The sequence below is a fragment of the Trifolium pratense genome, linkage group LG2, assembly GCF_020283565.1.
Source record: "Trifolium pratense cultivar HEN17-A07 linkage group LG2, ARS_RC_1.1, whole genome shotgun sequence".
Classification (NCBI taxonomy): domain Eukaryota; kingdom Viridiplantae; phylum Streptophyta; class Magnoliopsida; order Fabales; family Fabaceae; genus Trifolium; species Trifolium pratense.
This window is the reverse complement of record NC_060060.1, coordinates 625133-648976: the sequence shown is the minus strand read 5'-3', so window position 1 is coordinate 648976 and position 23844 is coordinate 625133. Positions and strand designations below refer to the sequence as shown.

The window sequence follows — 23844 nt, the reverse complement described above, 5'->3', positions numbered from 1 at the left end:
CCAATTTCGGTGGCCTAAGTCCATACAGAGCAAAAAAACTCTGGCTTTAAATAGGGCCCCGCAAGTAAGCGGTGGAATTGATAAGGCCGGATATCAAGTTTTCAAAAATTAATAAATAACACAAGCCCTTCAAAACATAGCTCAAATAGAATATTTTCTTTTACATGAAGCAAGCAATATATGGTTTTTGATCATATACTAGACCCTTACCCGTCCACGGGTGTTATTTGTTGTTTATAATATAACGTCAACTAAAAAATTTAAATAATTGAAGGAGGAATGACCTATAGTTGAAACTTGAAATTAAAAAAAAATCATGAACATACATTTTTTTTAGGCAATGACATACATAGTTCATAAGTTGTTTTTTTGGTACAAACATAATTCTTCAAGTTCTTCCAACTTTGTAACCAAAAATCAAACAAACAAATCAATTATTAAGCATAAACATTGTCAATTACTCGGAGAAACACAATTATACATATAGATAAAGTACATCAATCTCTAAATTAAAAGCAAAATATATATAATGCAAACATAAAAAAGTATAAATAAATAAAAAACAATATATATATATATATATATATATATATATATATATATATATATATATATATATGCAATTGCATAATAGTAGTATTACATTATAAATATATAAGCAACCACACCAAGTCCTACTTCCATGATGATAGTAATATCTACCTGGACAAAAATTAAAATAAAGTATTTGTTAGATCAACCAATGTAAATTAGTATATCTACAAAACAAAAGATTTTATAGATATTCAAAGCATATGAATTAAAACTACCGCTGTAAATATCTTGAATGCAAGTAATTAAGGGAGGAAACGAAAATAGTTAAAATGACGAACTATTACCTAATACCATGAGCAAGCACATTAAAAAGGAACAACATGATTGTACCAAAAAAAAAAGGAACAACATGAAAAAATAAGAAGGATGAAGAGGTGAATGTGAAAGGAAGATAAAAAAAACATAGGTAAAGAAGAAAATCAATTATTTTCAAATGACTAAGGTGGTGGAAAGAATTGAAAAACAAACAAAGAAATAAAAAAGTATTTATAATGTCCAACGAAAAGATAGGTGCTTATATGAAATTAAATTTTTACAACTTTTCATTGCTTAAAAAAACTTTTCATCGGAAACCATTAGATTTCTTGGTAATTAAAATGGGCATATGAAAAGGATAATGGTGTATGAATAGAAATGAAAAGACATATGAATGCTTCAAATTAAATGTGACATATGACAAATCATTAGAAATAATGTGGCATGTGGCTAAATAAACAATTAATTACAATTGTTAATTTTTTTATTATTTATTTTTTAAAGAAAATGATTTAAAAGCTATGATTGGTTAATATAATTAGGGTTAAGATTAGTGGTAGGATATATATATATATATATATATATATATATATATATATATATATATATATATATATATATATATATATGCAATTGCATAATAGTAGTATTACATTATAAATATATAAGCAACCACACCAAGTCCTACTTCCATGATGATAGTAATATCTACCTGGACAAAAATTAAAATAAAGTATTTGTTAGATCAACCAATGTAAATTAGTATATCTACAAAACAAAAGATTTTATAGATATTCAAAGCATATGAATTAAAACTACCGCTGTAAATATCTTGAATGCAAGTAATTAAGGGAGGAAACGAAAATAGTTAAAATGACGAACTATTACCTAATACCATGAGCAAGCACATTAAAAAGGAACAACATGATTGTACCAAAAAAAAAAAAGGAACAACATGAAAAAATAAGAAGGATGAAGAGGTGAATGTGAAAGGAAGATAAAAAAAACATAGGTAAAGAAGAAAATCAATTATTTTCAAATGACTAAGGTGGTGGAAAGAATTGAAAAACAAACAAAGAAATAAAAAAGTATTTATAATGTCCAACGAAAAGATAGGTGCTTATATGAAATTAAATTTTTACAACTTTTCATTGCTTAAAAAAACTTTTCATCGGAAACCATTAGATTTCTTGGTAATTAAAATGGGCATATGAAAAGGATAATGGTGTATGAATAGAAATGAAAAGACATATGAATGCTTCAAATTAAATGTGACATATGACAAATCATTAGAAATAATGTGGCATGTGGCTAAATAAACAATTAATTACAATTGTTAATTTTTTTATTATTTATTTTTTAAAGAAAATGATTTAAAAGCTATGATTGGTTAATATAATTAGGGTTAAGATTAGTGGTAGGAGAACTATTTAGGATTTATATATATAGATTATTAAGAATTGATATACTATTAAGAAACCATTTTCAATCACTAATCTCAAACTTGGTGATAAATGATGATTTCGATGACGGTGATGATGATGATTTTTGTGATGGTGATGAATGATGATTTCGTGTTGTTGTTTGTGTTGGTTTGGTTTTGGACAGAAAAGTGAATTAGAAATGATAATCGTTAGTTGCAACTAGTTTGGAGATGGGCTTGGGGGGTGTATGACGAAATGGAATGGGGTGTATGAAGCAATTATGTTGGGGGGTGTATGATGAAATGAGATGGGGTGTACGAAGCAATTATGTTGAGGGGGGGAGGCGTATGACAAAATGAGTTGGGGTGTGCGAAACAATTATGTTGGGGTGTATGACAAAATGGGCTGGGGTGTACGAAGCAATTATGTTGGGATTTTATGCATGGTGCATAAACATGCCTTATGCACCATAACCGGAGTATCTCTCTGCCGGATCGTCTAGGATTTCACATTCTCAGCTCAATGATGTTATCGCCGTCACTTGTTTCTTATCTAAGTGCTCCGATTTCACCAATCTACACCTAAATCAGTCGCAATCGAGTTCCTTCGTTCAAAGATGGAAAAAAAGGGTTCAGATTTGAAATTGAAATCGCAAACCTAGAATTTGGGGAAATGGATGATGAATTGCATAAACAAGTAGCAATGAATTTGGCGAGATGATGCGTGATGCTTAGACCTGAGAGAGTGTGAGCTGAGAGGGGGGGGGATTATTACACGTGTTATTTGATCTGATGGTGGACATTCACTTATGCACCATGCATAAGTTTGTTACTTATGCACCATAACTTTTGTCTGGTTAAGGATATCAAAATGAAAATTTTATCTTGTAAATTGTGCATTTAATATCTTAAAGATGTAAAAAAAAATATCATCTCTCATCATTAATTTTATTATTGATTTCATTTTTTTATATGTTTAACTAGTATCCGGGGTACTGTTACCTAACAATTCAAAAAAAAATTCAAAAATTACATGTTAACTTAAGAGAATAGGGTAATGTGAGTCTGAGCTCATTGTTGTTAGCTGATGTTATGGGGATAACTACCCCTAGAGTCATCTCGCTGTAGTTTCTTTTCTTTTGGGCTTTAGCCCCTTTTGTATCAAAAAAAAAAGACAATTTTATAGAGACACAAATTGTAAGTTATATTGTGAGAACCCGAGTTCAACTTTTTATCAATTTTTTTTAAGTTATTATTATATAAGTATGAAGTTTTTATCTCTATTAATAAAAATTAACGTCAATCAAAGAACATGTTGACACACAGAATAAATTCTCTTCTCTCTATTAAATTCTTTCTAGAGCCAAAAATAGAACCTATAGTACCAATTTATTGTTGGTTAAATTTTAGTTATTTTACTGTCGAAGAATTATCAATTTCCTTAAAAAATCCAAAAACAATCTTAAAAACTTTGAGTGTATTGTCTTCAACTCTCTTCATCTTCTTCTCCGTTTACACACAAACACATACACATTCATTTCTCCAAAATACGTTACAAAATAATTACTTAATTAATTAATTATCAAAATCCAGATCTACTTCTCTTCACTTCAATTCATTAACTTAGATCTCTCAAAACACATTTCAAATCTCACCAAACGACGTCGTTTTAATGGGTGCAAATCATTCATCACAAGGTATTGAAGATAGCGACGAAGAAGAAGAAGAAGAAGAAGAAGAAAGAAACATTAACATAAACGGAAGAACTCAATTACGTAATCACCATCATCATCATCACGTGGCAAAGAAGGTTCTAGAACAAGAACCAGAAATGCTACCATGCCACGCGTCAGCATCTCCGCTTTCTCCTCAACTGTCATCTCTCGGTACGCCGAGATTAGGTCCGTCGATTAAAGTATGGGATCCGTATAATGTTTTGGCTCCGCCGACTCCGTTGCAATCTCCGCCGTTGCAGTCACCGCCGTCTGGGATGATGTTTTCGAGGAGTTTTTCGTCGGTGAGTGGAGTTAGTGGTGATGATGAGGTTGTTGAGGTTTTTTTGATTTGTCATGGTGAGTGTGAGTTGAATTTGGCGCCGGAGTTGGTTGGTGGGAGATGTTCTGCGGCGGAGTTGACGCCGAATGGGAAACGGCAAGCTAGGGCTTTGGCTGTGTTTTTGAAATCTCAAGGTGTGAGGTTTAATGCTGTTTATTGTTCGCAGTTGGATCGAGCTAGGTCGACCGCGGTTTCGGTGTGTAAGGTAGTTTTCTCAATTCTGCTCAGTTTCCATGATTTTTTGTTGTAGATTTTGGGTCCGTTTGGAATGACTTATTTTTGAGCTTATGAGAAAACACTTATACAAATAAATAAGCTTTTATGTATTATTACAAGTTTTTTAAGGTAGTTTATGCGAAACATCTTATAAAGATGCAATGTTTGTAGGTGAAAACTTATGAATTAACATAAAAGTTTATTTATTTACTTACATAAACTATTTTCATAAGCTAAAAAATAAGTCAAATCCAAACGGGCACTATATATGAATTGGAAGAACTAAGTTCTATGTGATTTGGTTTGTGCGAGTTCAATTGTGTTATGAAATGTATTAAATTAAGTGAATGTTTGGATTGACGACGACTATGAAGCACAGACACTCTTCGGACTAGGCGTGTTCGGGTGATCGACACATATAATTACATTGAATTATGTTAGTTTCTCATATTATTATTAGTGTCGTGTCTGTGCTTTATACGACGGTGAGCTAGGTGTAATTATGGAGTGATAATGATATAACGTGACTTTGACTAAAAAAACTACATTTGAAAGTTTCAACAAAATCTCGGTGTCGCCATGATTTTGTTAAACTCACTGCAATTCCAAATTTGCACTAAAACGGACTTGTCGTGAGTGAGTACTGAGTAGAGTTAAGTAATCTCAACTAGTAATGAGAAAATTGAGGATTTGTAATTTAATGCAATGAGTGTTGTTGGTCACTGATCACAAACAAAAAATAACAGTTTGTTCAAATTCCGATACTTAATATTGCTATAATTTGCTATTTTGTACTAAGTGTATTGCAGAATAATAGCGATTTGTTCAAATTCCACTATGCTATAGCCACTGAATGCAACCATGATTTGTTTTGCGTATGCATGTAATGTAATATCAACCAATGATTTATTTATTTATTTATTTATTAATAGTTGATATGACTTATATAACACTCTAAAGAAAGTTGTTCACTTTCTGAATTGTCAGATTTGTTAAATTGTTATTGTGGTTGTGCTACGTTTCATAATATCGTGAGAAGGTAGGGATAACTGTGAGTGTAATGGATATGCAGTTGAGGAAACTTCTAAAACATCGATGTTGTGGTCCTAATTGTGGTTGGTCGTTAACTGCAATTTAAAACTTTGATACTCTGTTGAATGGTAGAAGTTGAAACCGAGGTGATGCTGTTTTATTTACAAATATAAGTATAGTTGAGATGGAAAATAGTAGATCTGATTCCTTGACTGATCATAAATGTTGATAGCAACTTAGGTTCTGGTTGTCAAAATTTGAAATATGTCAATGTTGTTTCCTCTTAAACTTATGGCTCTTTTAAAGTGAACCGTGTTGTTATTATTGCTCTTTGAATCCATTTTTAGTTTAACAATGATTGTACTAGTTTGTTGTTTTCCTATATTAACATGATTTATTTTCTTACGATTCCTTTCTCATGATGAATGGAATCTTATCATTGATGATTACATTTACATGTCATTCATCTGTACTTTTTTAATTGGGAGCGATTGGCCGCCTCTGCTTTTTATCAGTACTGGTTTTGATTATTATTCATGCTAGTATGTTCCATGGAACTGTGCTAACTTTTAGGATGATGGAAGAAGTTATCTGTTGAGCATATTCTCTGGCCCCAATTTTATTAGTTTTCACCGCTAACATTTATCAAATTTATATTACCTAAAAATCGATTATTACATGAAATTTAGCATAGATCTCATGTCCATTGTTGGGATTCGGAATTTTTGGTAACTTTATTTCTTAATGAACAGTAGATAAAACTAGAGTTGAAAAATAACAAAAAGAAAAGTTTGGCAGTCTATAAAATTCAAATTTTTCCTTTGAATTTACATGATTTGTTGATGTATTTTTACATCGGTTTATAGCTACCAGATAGTTTGGTAGGCTAAACCTGAGATTGTAAACATACAAGTAGGTTAGCAGACCTTATCTTCAAGATGTTTGCTTAATGTGATTGTTCTAATAGTAATGGCTGGAAGTGATTTTTTATACTTACAAAATTCATTTATCTTATTGCTTTTTGATATTGAGCTGAAAACACTAATGCATCCACATTAGCTTTGTAGTTTTAAATTGTGCAAAATAAACCAGTTGCCACATCTGACTGATATTGTTGGTTTGCATTGAATGCTGACTTAATGATTAAAAGCTTCATAGAAAATTGTTGATGATGGTATAGACTATAAAATTGTGGGAAGGAATTTATAGAATCCTTTGAAAGACTTAAAACAGGATAAATAAGGATACAAGTGAGTCCAAGGAATCAAATGGGCCAGCCCAGTTAATCTGGCCTTGCTAGTTCAGAGGCAGACCTTGTAAGCTATTACTGAAGTTAATTGGTTAAGCTAGAGCAGTGAAGGTAGAGGGAATTAGGTAGTGAGTAGTGATGCAGTGAAGGTATAGGGAATTAGGTAGTGGGTAGTGATATTTGTGAAGGAGACCAGGTTCTCGAATCCTGCATATACAGCATTAAGTAATTACTTCTCCTAATTTGGGTTCTCAGTTGTTCCAGAGAACACAAATAAAACTCGACAACTCTCTTACTAATTGTTTCCTAATCTCGAAACCAATTTTATCTACGGGTATGAGAACTCCCAACTCCAGAGAGTTTCTCATAGTTTGCAAGACAATAAAAATAGGAATTGAGAAGCAAAACAATTGCTTGAATAATTTCAGATAGAGCTTCCAACTTCCAAGGTCAAGAATGCATTCAGAGAGGAAACTTAAGGGATTCTTGTATTTTGAAGGAGATATTACATTTGTGCTGTTCATTCGATTCGAGCTGGAGTTTGACATGGAGAAGTGACGGAAGGAAGTTGCAGCTGGCAGCAGAAGCACTGGAAGCATGTGCTAGCCATCGGTACCAGTTAGTAATTAGGATCACTGGCGCATCAAAAGAAGCAGGTGAAGGCCCAACCAAAAATTTAGGAGACACAGTTGGAAAGAGAGTAATAAAAATAGGAATTGGGCTGGTTCATGATCGTGTTATCAATTTTCTGGATCTGAGAAGTCACTGTGTAAAGTGTGTTCACCTTCTTAAGGTTCTTAAGGTGTAAGTTCACATTTTTTTTTTCTGAATTGTACCAATAATACACATTTCCTTTATTTTTCATATTCCTTATCTTCTTTCCAAAACTGGATGATAACAGTCCTTATGCAATGTGGGAAAGCTTTCGAAAGGTAGTGCTCAAACAGAAGTTTAAACTCAAGTAGGTACTGGACCTGCCAGTTTGGTCAGTGATGCAGGATTTTGATTTTGGAACTAGAAAATAGGATGAAAGATGAAGGTTTGAAGGATAAGCATAGATAAAAATCTGATTTTATGGTAGCAAACACAGTGAGTAAAACGAACATTGAGATGGATAAGTAAACACAATTGGTACACGAGGGAGAAAAGTGCAGAATAGGGATAGGAAGACCATATTCGTTTAACAAAACAAAAAGGATGGTGCAGGAAAGGGTCCATGTGTTTTGGCGATGGTGGAATGTAAATGGATTGAAATAGCCATTGCTGTATAGAAGCCAACCAAGAATAACCGGTGAAGTAGAAATCAAAGACTAGGAAAATGAGTTCAAAGTTCAATTGAAGATGCCTTGGTTTATCAGAAGGCTTCAAATCTTGGCATAAATCAAGAAGGTTGTGTTTAAAGGACACACAGGGCGATTAGTATAAGGGAAGCAACTTTAGATCTCTTTGTTGCTCATGTGGGTGGATATGATTTTAAGGAATAGAGGCTAAAAGAAGCAAGCACTGCCATAAACATCAGACTCAACTCCATGTATGTTGGCTGGGGGCAAACAGCTAAATGGTTGCTGACAGAGTGTGGGATGCAATCTGCACAGGCATTCAAGGCAGAGTCGGGTGATTTGTCTTTATGCTTTCAGCCACGAGATGCAGGTGGGGTGTTTTTAGCTTTCTTGGTTTAGACATTGGTGGAGAACCTATTAACACTATTGCAGTGCTGATTGAGACATCAAGTGGATGGTATAAATTTTCAACAACTCTACGGAGTCAGTAGCTTTTACCCAACTCTTTGTCTTGTGCGGAAATTTTTGGGGCTATATTCTTAGCAGAAAAGCCTCAATTAGGAAGGTTTACAACAGGAGGAGTAAGGTGTGCCCAATGGATCAAGTGTGTTAACCTTTACGTAGTCCTTGTTAGTTGTGTGCTATCCTTGTAATTCTATACTAATTTATTTGTTAGGCTATTATAATTAGATGTAGAGAGAAAATAGATGGAGGGAGTTAGTTGGTTATTGACTCGTTGAGGGAGATACAAGTTCTCGAGTCCGGTGGATACAGTTCTGCAGTCATTTTTTCTCTGCTTAACCTGGATTGTCCATTGGACTAGGGCTAGAGAATATCACACAAATGAAATTCCAACCATAGCTACCTCCATATTCGCAATTTTCTATTTGGTACGGGTTTGCAGTACCCTACCCTACAAATATTATGTAGGCTATACATTGTCGGTATGCTATGGGTACATAGTACATTTTAATATATTAATTAATACACTATCAATTTTGTTCATTAATGATATGAAATAGAGTAATTAATAGATTGAATGAGTAATTTCATTTATGAAATAGAGAACCCTTCATTTTCCTTTGACCTCTCTATTGTAAATGATATGAAGGGAATTTAGCACAGTAGCATCTCCTTCAATATAGTAAATAGAGAACCCTTCATTTTCCTTCTAGTTCAAAGCACAATAAAATATGGTATAGATAAAGCCAGAAATGTGTTTATATTTGTAGAAAGTAGTAGCGTGATTGTCTTACGCTGAACTTCATGTTTCTTCAGAATTTCACTTCTAATGGTTGCATTAACTGCTTATGACAAATAGATTTATTACATCTCAGAACTTTGTGCAATAAATCTGACCCGCATGACTAATGTTCCGATGGACAGGAAATCAATTTTTCAGAGGAACAAATACAATCCTCAGATGCTCTTTCCGAGATTAGCCAAGGAAATTGGGAGGGCTGTCTTCGATCAGAAACATACACACCTGAAGTTATGAGCTACATTGACAGGTTTCAACCAGATTTCACTGCACCTTCTGGAGAATCACTTAGACAAGTAGAATTCCGGATGATTCGTTTTTTAAACGAGACTGTCCTGGGATTACATGAAAAATTGAGATTAGTTTTCTCGTCAAATCAAAATGACAGCCACACATTTTCTCAGCACAATTCCCATACTCTCACAAACTCAATTCATGACCAAGACGGAACTTCTCTCCATTCAAACCAATGGGATTCTCTCAGCAGGAATCGACCTGCATTCTCAAGGAAAAAATCTGGAAAGAGCAGGCTACAATTTGTGACAACTACTGGAGACGAGATCGAAGACGACATTCCTTCTAGCAACACAAACCACCAAAATTCCCTGCATAATTCTAATTACAACAGATTTTCATCATCTGTTTCTTGTATAGGAATATTTACTCATTCTGTACCAATCAAATGTCTCCTTACGGGTCTTCTTGGATGTAGCCCTCTAATGTCACATAAGTTCTGTGTCGAAGACTCTTCAGTGACGGTGTTGCAGCATTCTCTAAGAACTGGTTGGCAGATAAAAAAGCTTAATGATACAGCTCATCTTAGGCTTCTCTAATCTCTAATTAAAAGCTGCACACAGACATCGTAAGTTTTGGCATTGTTTTGGATTATAAATTTCGTGTGGCTGTTGATATTCACCAGTTCTCAAGTTATTACACCTTTTGATTGTAATTTGTCACCTTAATTTATTTCTGCACTGGTCGATTCCGAAAGTGGAATGATGCAGTAGTTGGATTGTTGTATCAATTCTTTTTTGGCTTGAAGTATTACTAAAGTTGTTGCTACTATAAATATTTATACATGCCAGTGTATCCATGTACTCCTAAGGATATAATTGTTTCAGAATTCAATAGCTTTGCCAATATAGTATTTTATTCTCCTTCTCTGAGAAAGGAGTTTGAAATTTTGTTAAAATTGTATACTCAAAACACCTTCATATTCAGTATGAATTATTTTGCATTGCTATAATTGTACTCTAACAAAGTGACAATCTATCTCAATATGCTCGGTCTTCCGATATACTTGGTTAGAGTTGGCAAATGTTTTTGACTTTCAAACTCTTTGCTTAGAGGGATGTATATATCATACCAGAGTATCAGTTCATTCTCGATGGAGTTAGCCTTCACCAAAAATATCATCTATCTAAAGCACAAGGGAGCCCCCTAATCAAAGGTAGTTCTCCATTCACTATCCTATTATTATAATCACTGTTAAATCTGCAATTAAAGTCTTTTGTAAGTACCTTCCTCTTGGATGGCATCATCAACATAGAGGTCATCCATACCATAGATTCCGAGGTTGACTCATATTCGGACGAGAACAATTAGCTTCTCCATTGACCATTGGCTCTATTGTTCACATTATGAATAAGACTAAACAAGAGAATTTATCATAAATATTATCTTTGGTCCTTTTATAAGAAACACTTGATTTTTTAGGTTCATTTATAAATGACCGGAGTATATCTTAAATTTATTTATAATGTTGACTTGAATTACAGAATTAGTAATACTATGTTTAAATTTTTTTTAAAAAAATAATAATAAATTGTAACTATATTCATGATTTTTTTTTCCAGTACCCCCCAATTTTATTTTTTTTACCGCAATACCCCTAGTTTAAAAAATATTCTCGTAATAATATTCATGGTATTGGTACCTGAAATTGCAGGTCAGAACCAAACTCAAAGAAAATTCTAATGTTGAGTGGATGCACAAAAGTTGATTGTTCAAACTTCAAAAATGGCAATTGAATAGTATTGACTTGTGACATCAATAAAAATGATGATGACATATCCAATTACGGATGCAATGCAACATTATTGAGCATGTCGGTGTTGTCGTGTTGACAGGGAGTACTGTACTTTTTTTTACACGACATGTTCTTTTTTTGACCAATTTCTATCTTTTTTTTTTTACAGTTATTTTCTAAATTAATACTCCTACTTTTATCAAAAATAAATAAATTAATACTCCTATTTTTATTGCTTGGTCTACAAATAATTGTCAAGTCCTTAAAAAAAATACTTAAATGTGTTTGGACGACGGGTGACCATTATAAATGTTTCTTTTAATAAAATTGGAATATTTTATAAAATTTATTTAGTTAAAGTTGAATTCGAAGAAAAATTATTGATGCTTGAGTAATTTTACTCTATTTTTCAGAAAATCAAAATTCTACTTTTTATTTTTTTTACCTTAATTCTCCGGTTCCTATGAAAAGGGGCTCTAGTAAAAAAAAAAAGTTATACTCTAAGGCCCTTGTTTGGATTAGCTTATTTTTGAGCTTATGCAAACAGTTTATGTAATTTTTATGTATTATTATAAGAATGTCAAGGTAGTTTATTATAAAATAGCTTATAAAAATTCAATTTTTACTAGTGCGAACTTATAAAATAGCATAAAATCTAATTTATATTGCATAAGCTGTTTGGATAAGCTCAAAAATAAGTTAATCCAAACGGGACCTAAATATAAGCTTGTTATAAAATTTATTTTAAAATATTAATTGTTTCAAACATATTATAAGTTCATGTTTAAAATAAAAAATAATTCTCTATAAAAAAATAAAAATAAAAGGACAATTAATGTTTTAATTCTTTATTACTCTCTTATCAAGTTTAATCTCATAAAAAAAAAATCATGTTTGATGCCATATTAATAGTTTTAGAGGGAAATGGTCAAAGCCGCCATGACCTTAGAAGATTCTCAAGCAATACCAAATTATTTGACATTTTGTTTGCTTCATGTTTTACAATTCCCATATATTATATAAAACCCAAGAGATAAAAATTGTTTCAAAAAAAAGCCATATAAAAGGAAACAAAGAAGCTAATTTGTCTCCAACATAATCCAAGGAATTGGGAGAGAGAATAAACAAAGTTGTATTCCTTTGCTTTCTCCCAAACTAATTCACCCTTTGCATCTTCCCATATTTTTCTTCATCTTTTCATTCATGGATCATTCTCTCATCCCAAGCTTCCTTTACTCCTCTACCTCATCGCCGCAGAAAAAGATCGTAGATGATGTTTCCACCATCCATCATACGACAATGGAATCTTCGAAATTTATGATTCCTTCTCCCAGTGAGTCTGGAAGAAGGAATATAAAGTTGTTCTCTCGTGATTATTATCTCGCCTGTGCCGTTGGTGGAAGCATATGTTGTGGTTTCACTCACATGGCGGTTACACCTCTTGATCTTGTCAAATGTAATATGCAGGTTGGTCTCTTTCCCTTTATATTGAAGACTTCCATGACTTTTTCATTATTTAAAAATATTAATTATTATATGTTTGCTATATAGTTAAAACATTTTTATGCATGCATGATGCATCTAAATAACTTTCTATATGTTAATTTGTGAAACGTTTTCATTTGCTATCCAAATATCTATCTAAGATGTAATTGAAAGCATACGTAAAAATAATCATATTAAATCCTTGGTCTTCATTTTTTCCCTCTATTAATAGACATTTTTTATTAATTTATTTATTAAATGCTTATATTATTAATATTTTTTTAATAAATATTTAATTAAGTCATTTTTCAAAACATGTACAATTACAAACTAACAAGAAAAATGCTTATTATTTTTTTTAAAAAGTAGTCTGGTGGCTAGAAAATTCACCAAGATGAATAAGTGGAGTGTCCAGGGTTCGAACCCCGGCTCCTGCACATAAAATGTGAACCCCGGCTCATACAAGAAAAATGCTTATATGAGTGAAGCTTTGCAAGAAACGCAATAATCTTACATGACAACATGTAACACTTACAAATAATAATTATCATTCTCCTATGTATCGTCGGTCATAATTTGATTGGTCAAATATCATATTTTTATGTGTTCTAAATCTTTCATAACAAATTGCATTACTTAACTAAAATTATGAGTTTCAGATTGACCCTGCAAAGTATAAGAGCATCTCTTCTGGATTTGGAGTAATGCTAAAGGAACAAGGATTTAGAGGATTTTTTAGAGGATGGGCACCTACATTTCTTGGTTATAGTGCACAAGGTGCTTTCAAATATGGACTCTATGAATATTTCAAGAAATACTATTCAGATGCTGTTGGTCCAGATTATGCTACAAAGTATAAGACATTAATCTACCTTGCTGGATCAGCATCTTCTGAGGTTATTGCTGATGTTGCACTTTGTCCATTTGAAGCAATTAAGGTTAGAGTTCAAACTCAGCCTGGTTTTGCTAGAGGTCTTTCTGATGGGTTACCTAAATTGCTCAGATCTGAAGGAGTCTCAGGGTATGTTAACTTTATAATTTTATACTAAAGAGTGCCTTAAAAACACATGAAGAAATAATATAGAAATTTTGACTTTAAAAATGATATGTAGTCAACTTTTCGGATTATAGCGGTATGAAAAATGCTAAAGAGTGCTTAAAAACACCTCAAGAAATAATATAGAAATTTTGACTTTAAAAATAATATGTAGTCAATTTTTTTTAACCGTTTCCCTTTCATGACCTCGTTACTTGTCCTAAAAAATGAAAAGTTTGGCTATATGCAAAAGGGTATTTTAGTAATGTTCATACAGATTTATAAAAAGTTTAGAATGTGTAGTGAATTTATTTTTTTTTACCAAAGGATGTGTAGTAATTGTTGTTAATTAAGTCTTGAGTAAATGTCATTTTGGTCTTTAAATGTGTGAAACAATGTCACTATAATCTCTAAATGTATCAGAATTACAAACATATTTTCAAATGTCTTTTTATTTATTTTTTGGACTAAATTGACAAACGGAAGACACATTTGAATACTAATTTAATTAACGGAAGACACATTCAAGAACTAAAATGCATAACAAAAATCACATTTACTTATATTGTTGTAATTTTAAGACTATAATGACAATGTGTTACACATTTAAGGAGCAAGATAATGACTTATTCTTTTAAGTTATCCATTGTTTGAAATTTTACATGGTACTTGTTTTACATATTAGGATAAGCATTTAATGAAATGTACAATGATTTCAGGTTGTACAAGGGAATTGTGCCTCTTTGGGGAAGACAGGTTCCATGTAAGTTTCCACACTTATTTATTCTTTGCACTTTCAACAATAAAAGTGTCTTCTTGCAGAGTTTTGCTTGCTAGACTCTGTTTCCTCCTAATACATCTGAAATTAAGATGCAATCATGCAATAGTACTTTTTGTAGATTTTGGATGCATTTAAGTACATAATACTAATAGGAAGTTAGGAATTGGAAAATCAATTTGAACAATTTTTTCAAAACTAGATTGGAATCGACGAGTGAGACCTCCGGATTTTTGTTCAATTGATTGAACCGGATGACTAATGAATACTTTTTAATTTTTTTTAAACAAACTGCAGTTCAATTCAGTTGGATCCGATTGTACGAGATTAAGAACCAATCAGCAGATTGGCTCGTTCAACCGGTTGAATAGACTGGTCTAATATTTGAACAAAATAATGAACATGATGTTGTTTGTTGCAGATACAATGATGAAATTTGCTTCTTATGAAAACATTGTTGAGATGATCTACAAGCATGCCATTCCCACACCAAAAGATGAAACCACTAAAACCGTACAACTTGGTGTGAGTGTTGTTGGTGGATATTTAGCTGGTATACTATGTGCTGTTGTCTCTCATCCTGCAGACAATCTTGTCTCTTTCCTCAACAGTTCCAAAGGAGCAACTGCTGCTGATGTGAGTGCCACATTAATTTTTACTTAGATCTAAGTATATAAATCTTTAATTCAGTCTCTAAATTTTCACACACACTTTCTCTTATTCCTCTCATCTACCGGGAGATATCTCCTGATAGTGCAAATCTTACAGGAAGATGTCTGTGGAATTTACTTGATTGATTAATGCGAGCAATATTCCCTTTAGCATATTCTCGATTATTGGATGAAATTCACGTGAGTCGGACTAATTCATCGTTGTTATTCACTATATATACTTTGTAATGCAGGCTGTGAAGAAGTTGGGATTATGGGGTATGTGTACACGCGGTCTCCCTCTTCGTATTCTTATGGTGGGAACTCTAACTGGAGCTCAGTGGGGAATTTACGATGCATTCAAAGTTTCTGTGGGCCTGTAAGTTTATTTTTCTCATTTTATACGTCATTGTACCATATCAATGAAATCATAATATTTTTCATATTACTATATCTTTAATCATTATTAATGTTTCATTTTTAATTACTGTAATTAATATTACAGAGTAAATAGTCCTTTAGTAAAGTATACAAAATTTTTGTTGAAACATGATGTTAAAATCAAAGGATGAAGAAAAACCTCAGTTACTTGTGGAGGAAGTAACCAAGTAGTTAGTTATAACTACTTTCAGTTTGTTAGTTGCATAACTGTTTTTTCCCGCCTATTTTCTCTATTCCATGATCTTGTATATAAGCAAATTGTAACTGCATAATTGATTAACAAGTTCACTTTCAATTTTGAGATCTTGTTCAATTTTTTTCTCTTTTCTCTATGCTAATTTGTTGCTTCAATATATGATATTAATTGTGTTAGTTTTTGTATCAAAATCTTATGGAACTGATAATTGTTTTTCCTTTATCAGGCCAACAACTGGTGGTGTTACTCCTGCTCCAGTTTCTGCTTCTTAGCTTTGCAAAGGTGTAAAATGTCCAATGTTGAAGCAAGACACAACATTTGAAAGTTTGCTTCAGAAACCATAGAAAAACCAAGGAAAAGAGAACTTAAATAAAGAAAGAATTGCCAAAGCTAATGGGAATTTTTGTTACTCTGGTCACTTATAAGCAAAAATTTACTTTTTAGATTCATTGAATATCTGGAGTGTACTGATACATCATACATCAGTTATTCAATGAACCTAAAAAGTAGTCTGAGTGAGTATTAGTTACTAGTTAGTGTATTCTTTTATAGTTATTGCTATAGTTATGATTTGTAAGGTTTTGCAGAATTTTTGTATATCTTGTAATATGAGTCTGTCTTTACATTACTAAAAGTACTGAAGTAACTCAACTTTTGATTTATTCTAATGATTATGGATGGATGAACCATACCAAATGATAATAACATTTGAAGAAATTTGTTCGCTATATATGAAGCGGGATGAAATGATCATGTGAGCATATCAAAATATCGGCCAAGGCGGATATTCAACTTTTATCCTTAACAATCTTGATACTACATCTCACTTGCATTCTTTGTTTCATCATTAATTTGACCATTGTAATAGAGAACTCCTCAATCTTTTCTGATCTGCCACCAATTTCTCTAACTCTTGCTTCTGACTCTCCTGTGATTCCGTCGGGACAATATTCAAAATCACAAACCTGAATGTGTAACATGTCTAATGCATTCCAACGTGTTTCCATAAACAAGTAACAGGGTGAAAATTGAGACACAAATATGGATATTACCAATCATATATACATGGAAAAATCAATGTTCAATTCTAACTACATCAGAAATATATACATGAAAATACTCATATTCAAGGGAAAGCATATCTCAATAATGTCGAACCAAATCTGTGCATATTGATGTCGACACTAAGAAATATCGTACAACAATATATATCGATGAGCAATGATCAGTCAATAAACAACTTTATGGCATACAGAAAGTTTTAGCGGCAAAACAGAAAGTCACTACAAGATAATTTGGAAATAGCGACGGATTGATAGCGGCTGTTTCTTTTAAACGGTCGCCGCTGTTTATACTAGATGACATTGTGGCTGTTCTATCTAAACGGTCGTGGCTCTGATCTAGAAGAAAACGCGCTACCCATTTCTTTTTTCCCTCTTCTTATTTTCCACTCACAGATTTCAATCTTCGATACACATTTCAGAATCATTTTCTTAGAACAATGAAAATCTCCTATTTGTAATTTCTGAAAATCGTTCTCTATATCGTTCAACCCTAGTTTCAACTTCGATTCAGAATGTTCTCCTATTCGTTCTCTCATTGTGAAAATTGTTCAACTTGAGAATCATTCAACTTCGATTCAGTTCAATTCTCTTTCAGAATCGTTCAACCCTCGTTCAACATCAGAATCGTTCTCTCAGCAAAGCCATGAAATCCTTCTCAGCTTCTCAAGAAAAGCTTCGATTCATAATCTCTCAAGCTTCAATTCAGTTTTGTCCATCCTTCAATCCAGGTTCAATTTATCATTTGTTAAAAATTTTAATTGTTAAATTTTTTAGTTATTTTTCCCAATTTTTTCATCATTTTGTTTCATAAATTGGTAATTAGGTATTTTAAACTAGTTATTGATCATCATTTCTTTGTATTGTAACTCTCCAATGAGTAGATAAGAAAAGGCTTATTCAAATCCTTTTTGATATTCATACCTTTGTTCATATATGATTCAAAAGAAGAGAAGGTTTATTTGAAGAGTTTTATAATTGTTCTGTGAAGTGGTATTTAGTTATGTGATTGTTCTGTTATGTTTTGCTAGTTTGTGACTGTTATTCAGTTCTATTTCAAAATGATTATGGTGTCTTGAAGGTCTTAGAAAGCTTAGTCTTCATAATAATCAAATTAGTGGTTCAATCCCTTCATCATTAGGACTTTTAATCAATCTTAGAGGAGTTCAACTCTTCAATAATAGGTTAACAGGTTCAATCCCTCCTTCATTAGGTTATTGATATTTTATGTAGAAATTTTTAAAATTACTTACTTACAGATTAGATTACAAGAATGTATATACATATATACACTAATAATGGGTTTAGGGTCCAATAATTGGAACTCTAACACTCCCCTCAAGGTGGAATATATATAGAAACAGAGATGCATCCTTGAGCTTCAGAAACTGTGTTTACTCTTTTACTGTCATTATTGAGATTTATCAGTCTAGATTTTTATGAGATAAGAAGTGACAAGAGTAAGGTACTGTTTAAACATAGTGAATTTGATAAACCTAGTTTTGATCTCAGTTTGATGATATAGAATATTTACCTTCTTTTGATCATTGTTTATTATTTACTAAAATGAATGATATGTTATAAAGAATCCACATAATTTTTTGAAACTCTGTCATGTTGCAAGAAATTAGGATTTTGATGTTTTGAAGTTTTGATTATATGAATGTGAATGAATTATAAAAGAGAAGTATAACATGTTTCATACTTTCATCTGTTAATACTTAATACTAGCATGTGTCATTTAATACAAAGATCAAACTTATGGATATTATGAGGCTATACAAACTTACTAGATAGGAAGAAGAATAAGATAGTATTTTGACAAATTCTGCTGACAGTGTTCTAACATCTTTCTTGCAAAGGATCAGGATGTTCGCTTGGGTGAGTTCATATACCTTTTTTTAATTACATTGGAGATAGATGATTGATTAATTCGCCATCCTTAATTTGTCTGTAACTTCCTGATATTTATATAGGGGATTTTAGACTTGCTAAGACACTAAAAGCAGATGATTTGACTTCTTCGGTAGGTGTGAAATTGGGAACCGGTTGGACTTTTTTTTTTCATTTTTGTTAACCTTACATTTTACGTATCATTAAGTGGAAAATAAAGTGTGATCAAATTAAGGTTTTTTGCCTCTATTATGTATACAATCTTGATGTGAAATCTTCTTCCGTCAGGTTCTCTTACTTTTATCGTGCCTCATTGGATTATATAGTAAAATGTGGGAAGCAGCCTGACTTACTGCATCTACATAACTGGGAAACTTCCATTGCTGGATCCCTTTTCTGGGATATATTTGTTAACAAGGTATGTGTTCTTGATTAATTTTCAGAACTGGGAAACTGCCATTGTTGCATCTACAGTTATTGATCTTTGTTCATTCTCAAATAATGTTGTATCTAATTTAAAGATAATTTGGTGAAGGTGTAATCTGTGTGTAGGTTTGTGTTTTTTTATTGAAGTGAACCTGGATCCTTGATAATTGTGGTCGAATGTGACCTAAATCATGGTGACATTTGCAGTTGCGGATACATTGAAAACCTTGAGGTCGTGTCGTAGATTGCAGCTACGGATATTTATTTAAACCTTGAATTTTTGCATGGTGGAAACTGTGTTTGTTTGTGCTGATTGATCCCTGAGTTTTGGTGCTTGCTTTGGTGTTTACTACTAACCGTCCAATGAGACTTCATGCATAAACTCACTTTGTATCTGCATTTTAGAATACATAATTGCAGTGCATGTTCCCTTTTCTATTTTTTTAAGGTAGATGCTAACAAGTGTCAGTGTCCTCAAGGACACATGTTTAAAGAATCAAATATAAAATATTGCCTTGAAATTTCTGTATTCAATTATTGTTCTTTTCAATAGTACAAAACTTTTATTTGAAGGCACTTGTTAGCATGTAACAATGAAGAACAATAGGTTGAAAAGCACTTTGTTAATGCATAATGTCACTGTCTCCACTTTTGAATGAGCAGGATTTGAAACACTATAACATCGTATCCTATATATGTTGGAAAGAAAAAACTTTGAAACAACATGAATTTAACAAGCAACAAGCTTCTAGTTTTTACCTTTTGGTTACTAATAGTTGAAAAGCTTACCTTTTCAATTTTTTTTGTTTGAAAAGCTTAGACTAATTGAGCAATGAGGTGTGAGGACCAGAGGAATGGTAGATTTGGAATGCTTTTAGTAACTTATTTGATCCACGCAGTTAACAACACATATAATTGGATTATTAGAACGAATATTATAATTATGATATCTTGTTCATAGTAAGAAATGAGTACAAGGACAAATAACCTACTTGTTGGATTGATTTTTCTGTTATAGTATTAAAGTTTTTACTTAATGTGATAGCATAAATCATCACTACCTTGTACAATAATATAACTACATGATTTTGTTTATTAATTTAGTGACAATGGATAGATTTTGATAGACCTAGGATACTTTAGAGCATGCCTCAATAGGTTTTACTCTGTTGTTTATCCCGGTTTATATATTTGTTTGTGAATCCCTGTATCAAACCTTTGGAATGCATATTTGTTCATAGAGATTGAGATGGCTTTTACTTCTGCATTATAACTGTAACTAAGTTGTGGTATAGGTATTGCTGCGAGATCCAACAGATGAACACGCGGTTCCTGTTGTTGAGGAACTGCAGAGGCGATTGCCTAAACTGAGTGACATCCGTCAACAACAAGGAGATGGTAAAGAGTATCTTGGTGGTCAACAGGATGCTGAAGCTGCTGAAGATGGTATGTTAGATTAAATATGAACTATGTAAAAAAATAGTTGATTGCATCCTTTCCTCTCTAATCAAACATTGTTTTTCTTCCTGTATCTGAATGGTCTAAATTATGCAATGTAGAGTCACCGTTTGAGTTTCGTTAAAAGTGGTTTAGGAGATTTTTCTTTCCTTTAGTTCAGATATCTTATGCTTTTTACTCCTTGTACTTATCATCATTGAGATGTTAATTCTGATCATGAATGCTTTCACTTACATGATTTCTATTGTTTGGCTTGAAACGTGGATGTTCTAGTTCCATGTTTGACCTTTTTGAGGAATCTGTTTCATTTATGTTTTTGAAATTCTTGACTTTATTTTGTTCAATTGTTATGAACTTTGAGTTACATTAAACTGCAGATTAGTAGTTGTAATTTGGACAGAGTTCGTAGACTGAAGAGTGCAATGACAAGGCTGACAGCTCGGGTTCAAAAGGTATGTTAAGCTCTTCTTGCGGTTTAAAACTATCATGCTTCATATCCCTTTGAATTTTAGTTATACTAGAGTTAAGAAGGGTGAGGTTTAGGACTGGAATAGCAGAATCTTTAGTCATTAAGTAGAAAAAAAACAAAAAGAAAAGAACTATTAATTGCAGGAAAAAAAACACTGAATTTTTTTTCCAAAAAAATAGAGATTGCGGCGGTTTCAAACTGCCGGTAAAGTAAAAAAATAATGATAGAGCGACAGTTTTAAACCGTCGCAAATGCAGAAATAGATTCCTTGCTAGTTTCCATTTCCCGACGGTTTTAAACTGACGCTAACTTTGTCACGACAGTTTGTGTGGCGGTTCTTAAAACCGTCGCAATAGATAGCGACGACGCCAGGTTTTGCGGCCGTTTGCCAACTGTCGTAATATCGGTTTGCGACGGTTCAAAACCGTCGCTAATGCCTTTCAGAACCGTCGCTAACTATCAAATTTCTTGTAGTGAGTTCAGTTGATGGTATTAAGCTGACTGGATATTGTTAAACTCGGAAACACGAACCTGACATGAAATACAAAGTTTTAGCGGCAAAACAGATAGTTCAATCTAAAGGGGAAAAAATAGGCCTCCATGCTTTCAAAATATAAGCAAGTTCAACCAAAACTCTCATTCTGATCAGATATTAAGTAAATTCCATGGATTTTGGATCATAGTCAAATAATTTAATACCATAACAAATATAAGAAATACATGTTATTTTTAATCAGCAGTCATCCAGGAAAAATTCCAACCAAATTCCACAAAAAATGATGTCAGGGATATAGAATGAATAGTGTGATTTGCATCTTGCAAAAAGTATCATAAAAAAGATCCTAGGTGTAGAATTGTGGAATAATTTCTGAATATATTTGAAAACTAATTTGAGTACAATTACTGAAGTGTATAAAACTATAAATATGATCATGCTATATCTAACGGGCCTAATTAATAGATTAAATAAACTGAATAAAATATAACAAATAATTATACTATATTTCCAACACTAGGTAAGTATTTTTTGCATTTTTTTTGCAGATTGCCATACTTTAAATAAATCCTACATCCTAGATAAGTATTCAATCCCAATGTTGGAAAATTGATAGGATCATGGAGGCTAAGAGAATAATGACTCTTTTAATTTATTCAAGGAGTCTTTTAGATATATTCTATTAGTTAGATATTGAGGAGTGCTATTGCGTAGTTGTGTAGTTGTCTTATTATATATGTATATGCAGTAGCTTATATAAGTATTGTATGACCTCATAATTAAAATCAATTTAAAATATAATCAAATTCTGTCTGCATATATATCCTCTCCAATCTATTGTCTCATGTTTTCTATTCTGCGCAATCTTTGCCTTTCAATTAATTTGTGATTGAGAATTAAGACAAATTATGTTTTGCCAGTCAACTATTGGAGACAAAACTTGAGAAGAAGGACGGGAGAGGATCCTGATCCTTTCTCTCTTTTAGCATGTAGAAGTATCCTCTTCCTTGAGGTTTAGCGACCGGTGTCTCAATTTCTCAAGCAGAGGAAAACAAAAACATAAAAAATAAAAGGATGTAGCATAGGTTCCCTCGATAGCAATATCAGCAGCCATTTTGTAAGCAAGACTATTGTGGGTTTTGCAGTTGCGCTCAGAATATATCTATATTTACCAACAAAAAAATGTACGTAGACTGTAACTAAATATATTTTGTTACATTATTATCCTTGTCCTTATGTTGTTCCCGTAAACTCCTCCTTGAATCTTTTCCTTCCCAATTCTCTACATCTCTCTCCTTCCTCTCTCTATCTCTCTCTTAATTTCAATCTCTCTCATCAACAAAAAACAATAAACAAACCAAGAGAGAGTGATTTTAAGAGAGAGAGAGAGAGAGAGAGAGAGAGAGAGAGAGAGGAGAAAGAGAGAGATGTAGAGAATTGGAGACAAGGATCCAATTTGCAATAAAATAGTCATGTTATAGACACCAAACACAATTAAAATCAAAATTTCATATAAACCAATTTCTTTTATTTTCAAAGGACCGATCGCATACCAAAATGAAACAAAAATATTTTCTTGGATTAAAATAAAAATTGAATATGATAGAACTCAATCTGTTAGCAACAATAATAATGACTCATCATTAGTGCAATCATCAGTGGGCCCTAGAGTTTGGAAGGTATATTCTAGAAGAGGGAAGATGCCAAAAGTTAGTTAGACTCTCATGACGTGGGAGAGAGAGAAAGGGGGCAGGTGAGTTAGTTTCCAAATTATAAGGAGAAGGTGTAGGAAAAGGGAAGGTACTTTTGATTATTCTTCTGTTGAGAATGTGGAAGCAAGCATAGTGCTTGCTTTACTGAGCTTGGCTCTGGTAGTTCATATTACATTCGCATTTCCTATAATCTGTAACACTCCATTCCATTTGAATTAATAAAACTCTGTTATTTTGCCCTGTTATTTCCAAATTCTGTTTTACTGTGATTGGTTTCTAACAAATTGGTCCGACCTACCGGATCGTGATAAGAGGATCAGTGAATGCCTAAGAATACAACCCAGATTCA

At 32.5% G+C, this 23844-nt stretch overlaps 3 protein-coding genes across 5 annotated transcripts; all 3 read left to right on the top strand.

Annotated features, from left to right (window-relative positions):
- The first annotated feature begins 3695 nt into the window (after positions 1–3695).
- LOC123908899 lies at positions 3696–10493 on the top strand. Its single transcript, XM_045959627.1, has 2 exons — positions 3696–4532; positions 9491–10493. The coding sequence occupies exons 1-2, from the start codon at positions 3945–3947 to the stop codon at positions 10196–10198; spliced, it is 1296 nt and encodes a 431-aa protein (XP_045815583.1). The 5' UTR covers positions 3696–3944; the 3' UTR covers positions 10199–10493.
- Positions 10494–12376: 1883 nt separating this feature from the next.
- On the top strand, positions 12377–16875 carry LOC123911001 (mitochondrial phosphate carrier protein 3, mitochondrial-like). The gene is made up of 6 exons (XM_045962314.1): positions 12377–12861; positions 13539–13900; positions 14635–14678; positions 15115–15329; positions 15598–15722; positions 16207–16875. The coding sequence occupies exons 1-6, from the start codon at positions 12598–12600 to the stop codon at positions 16250–16252; spliced, it is 1056 nt and encodes a 351-aa protein (XP_045818270.1). The 5' UTR covers positions 12377–12597; the 3' UTR covers positions 16253–16875.
- Positions 16876–17266: 391 nt separating this feature from the next.
- LOC123904965 lies at positions 17267–21350 on the top strand. Of its 3 annotated transcripts, none has more exons than XR_006808289.1 (4): positions 17267–17772; positions 19223–19352; positions 20656–20806; positions 21196–21350. XR_006808289.1 is itself a non-coding variant. In XM_045954568.1 (4 exons), the coding sequence occupies exons 1-4, from the start codon at positions 17688–17690 to the stop codon at positions 21198–21200; spliced, it is 333 nt and encodes a 110-aa protein (XP_045810524.1). In that variant the 5' UTR covers positions 17267–17687; the 3' UTR covers positions 21201–21350. The 3 variants fall into 3 exon arrangements, 2 of the variants coding, with proteins under 2 accessions (XP_045810524.1, XP_045810523.1); XM_045954568.1 differs by having other exon boundaries at positions 19261–19352; XM_045954567.1 differs by lacking the exon at positions 21196–21350 and having other exon boundaries at positions 19261–19352; positions 20656–20913.
- Positions 21351–23844: the final 2494 nt, after the last annotated feature.

Bases quoted from the DNA above. Each gene is read 5' to 3' on its own strand.
- LOC123911001 (XM_045962314.1), top strand. From the start codon at position 12,598: ATGGATCATTCTCTCATCCCAAGCTTCCTTTACTCCTCTACCTCATCG. The intron at 14,679-15,114 runs GTAAGTTTCCAC...TGTTTGTTGCAG, and splicing joins TTGGGGAAGACAGGTTCCAT to ATACAATGATGAAATTTGCT. The intron at 15,723-16,206 runs GTAAGTTTATTT...TTCCTTTATCAG, and splicing joins TTCAAAGTTTCTGTGGGCCT to GCCAACAACTGGTGGTGTTA.
- LOC123908899 (XM_045959627.1), top strand. From the start codon at position 3,945: ATGGGTGCAAATCATTCATCACAAGGTATTGAAGATAGCGACGAAGAA. The intron at 4,533-9,490 runs GTAGTTTTCTCA...TCCGATGGACAG, and splicing joins CCGCGGTTTCGGTGTGTAAG to GAAATCAATTTTTCAGAGGA.
- LOC123904965 (XM_045954567.1), top strand. From the start codon at position 17,688: ATGAAATCCTTCTCAGCTTCTCAAGAAAAGCTTCGATTCATAATCTCT. The intron at 17,773-19,260 runs GTTCAATTTATC...TGGATTATATAG, and splicing joins TTGTCCATCCTTCAATCCAG to TAAAATGTGGGAAGCAGCCT. The intron at 19,353-20,655 runs GTATGTGTTCTT...GTTGTGGTATAG, and splicing joins GGGATATATTTGTTAACAAG to GTATTGCTGCGAGATCCAAC.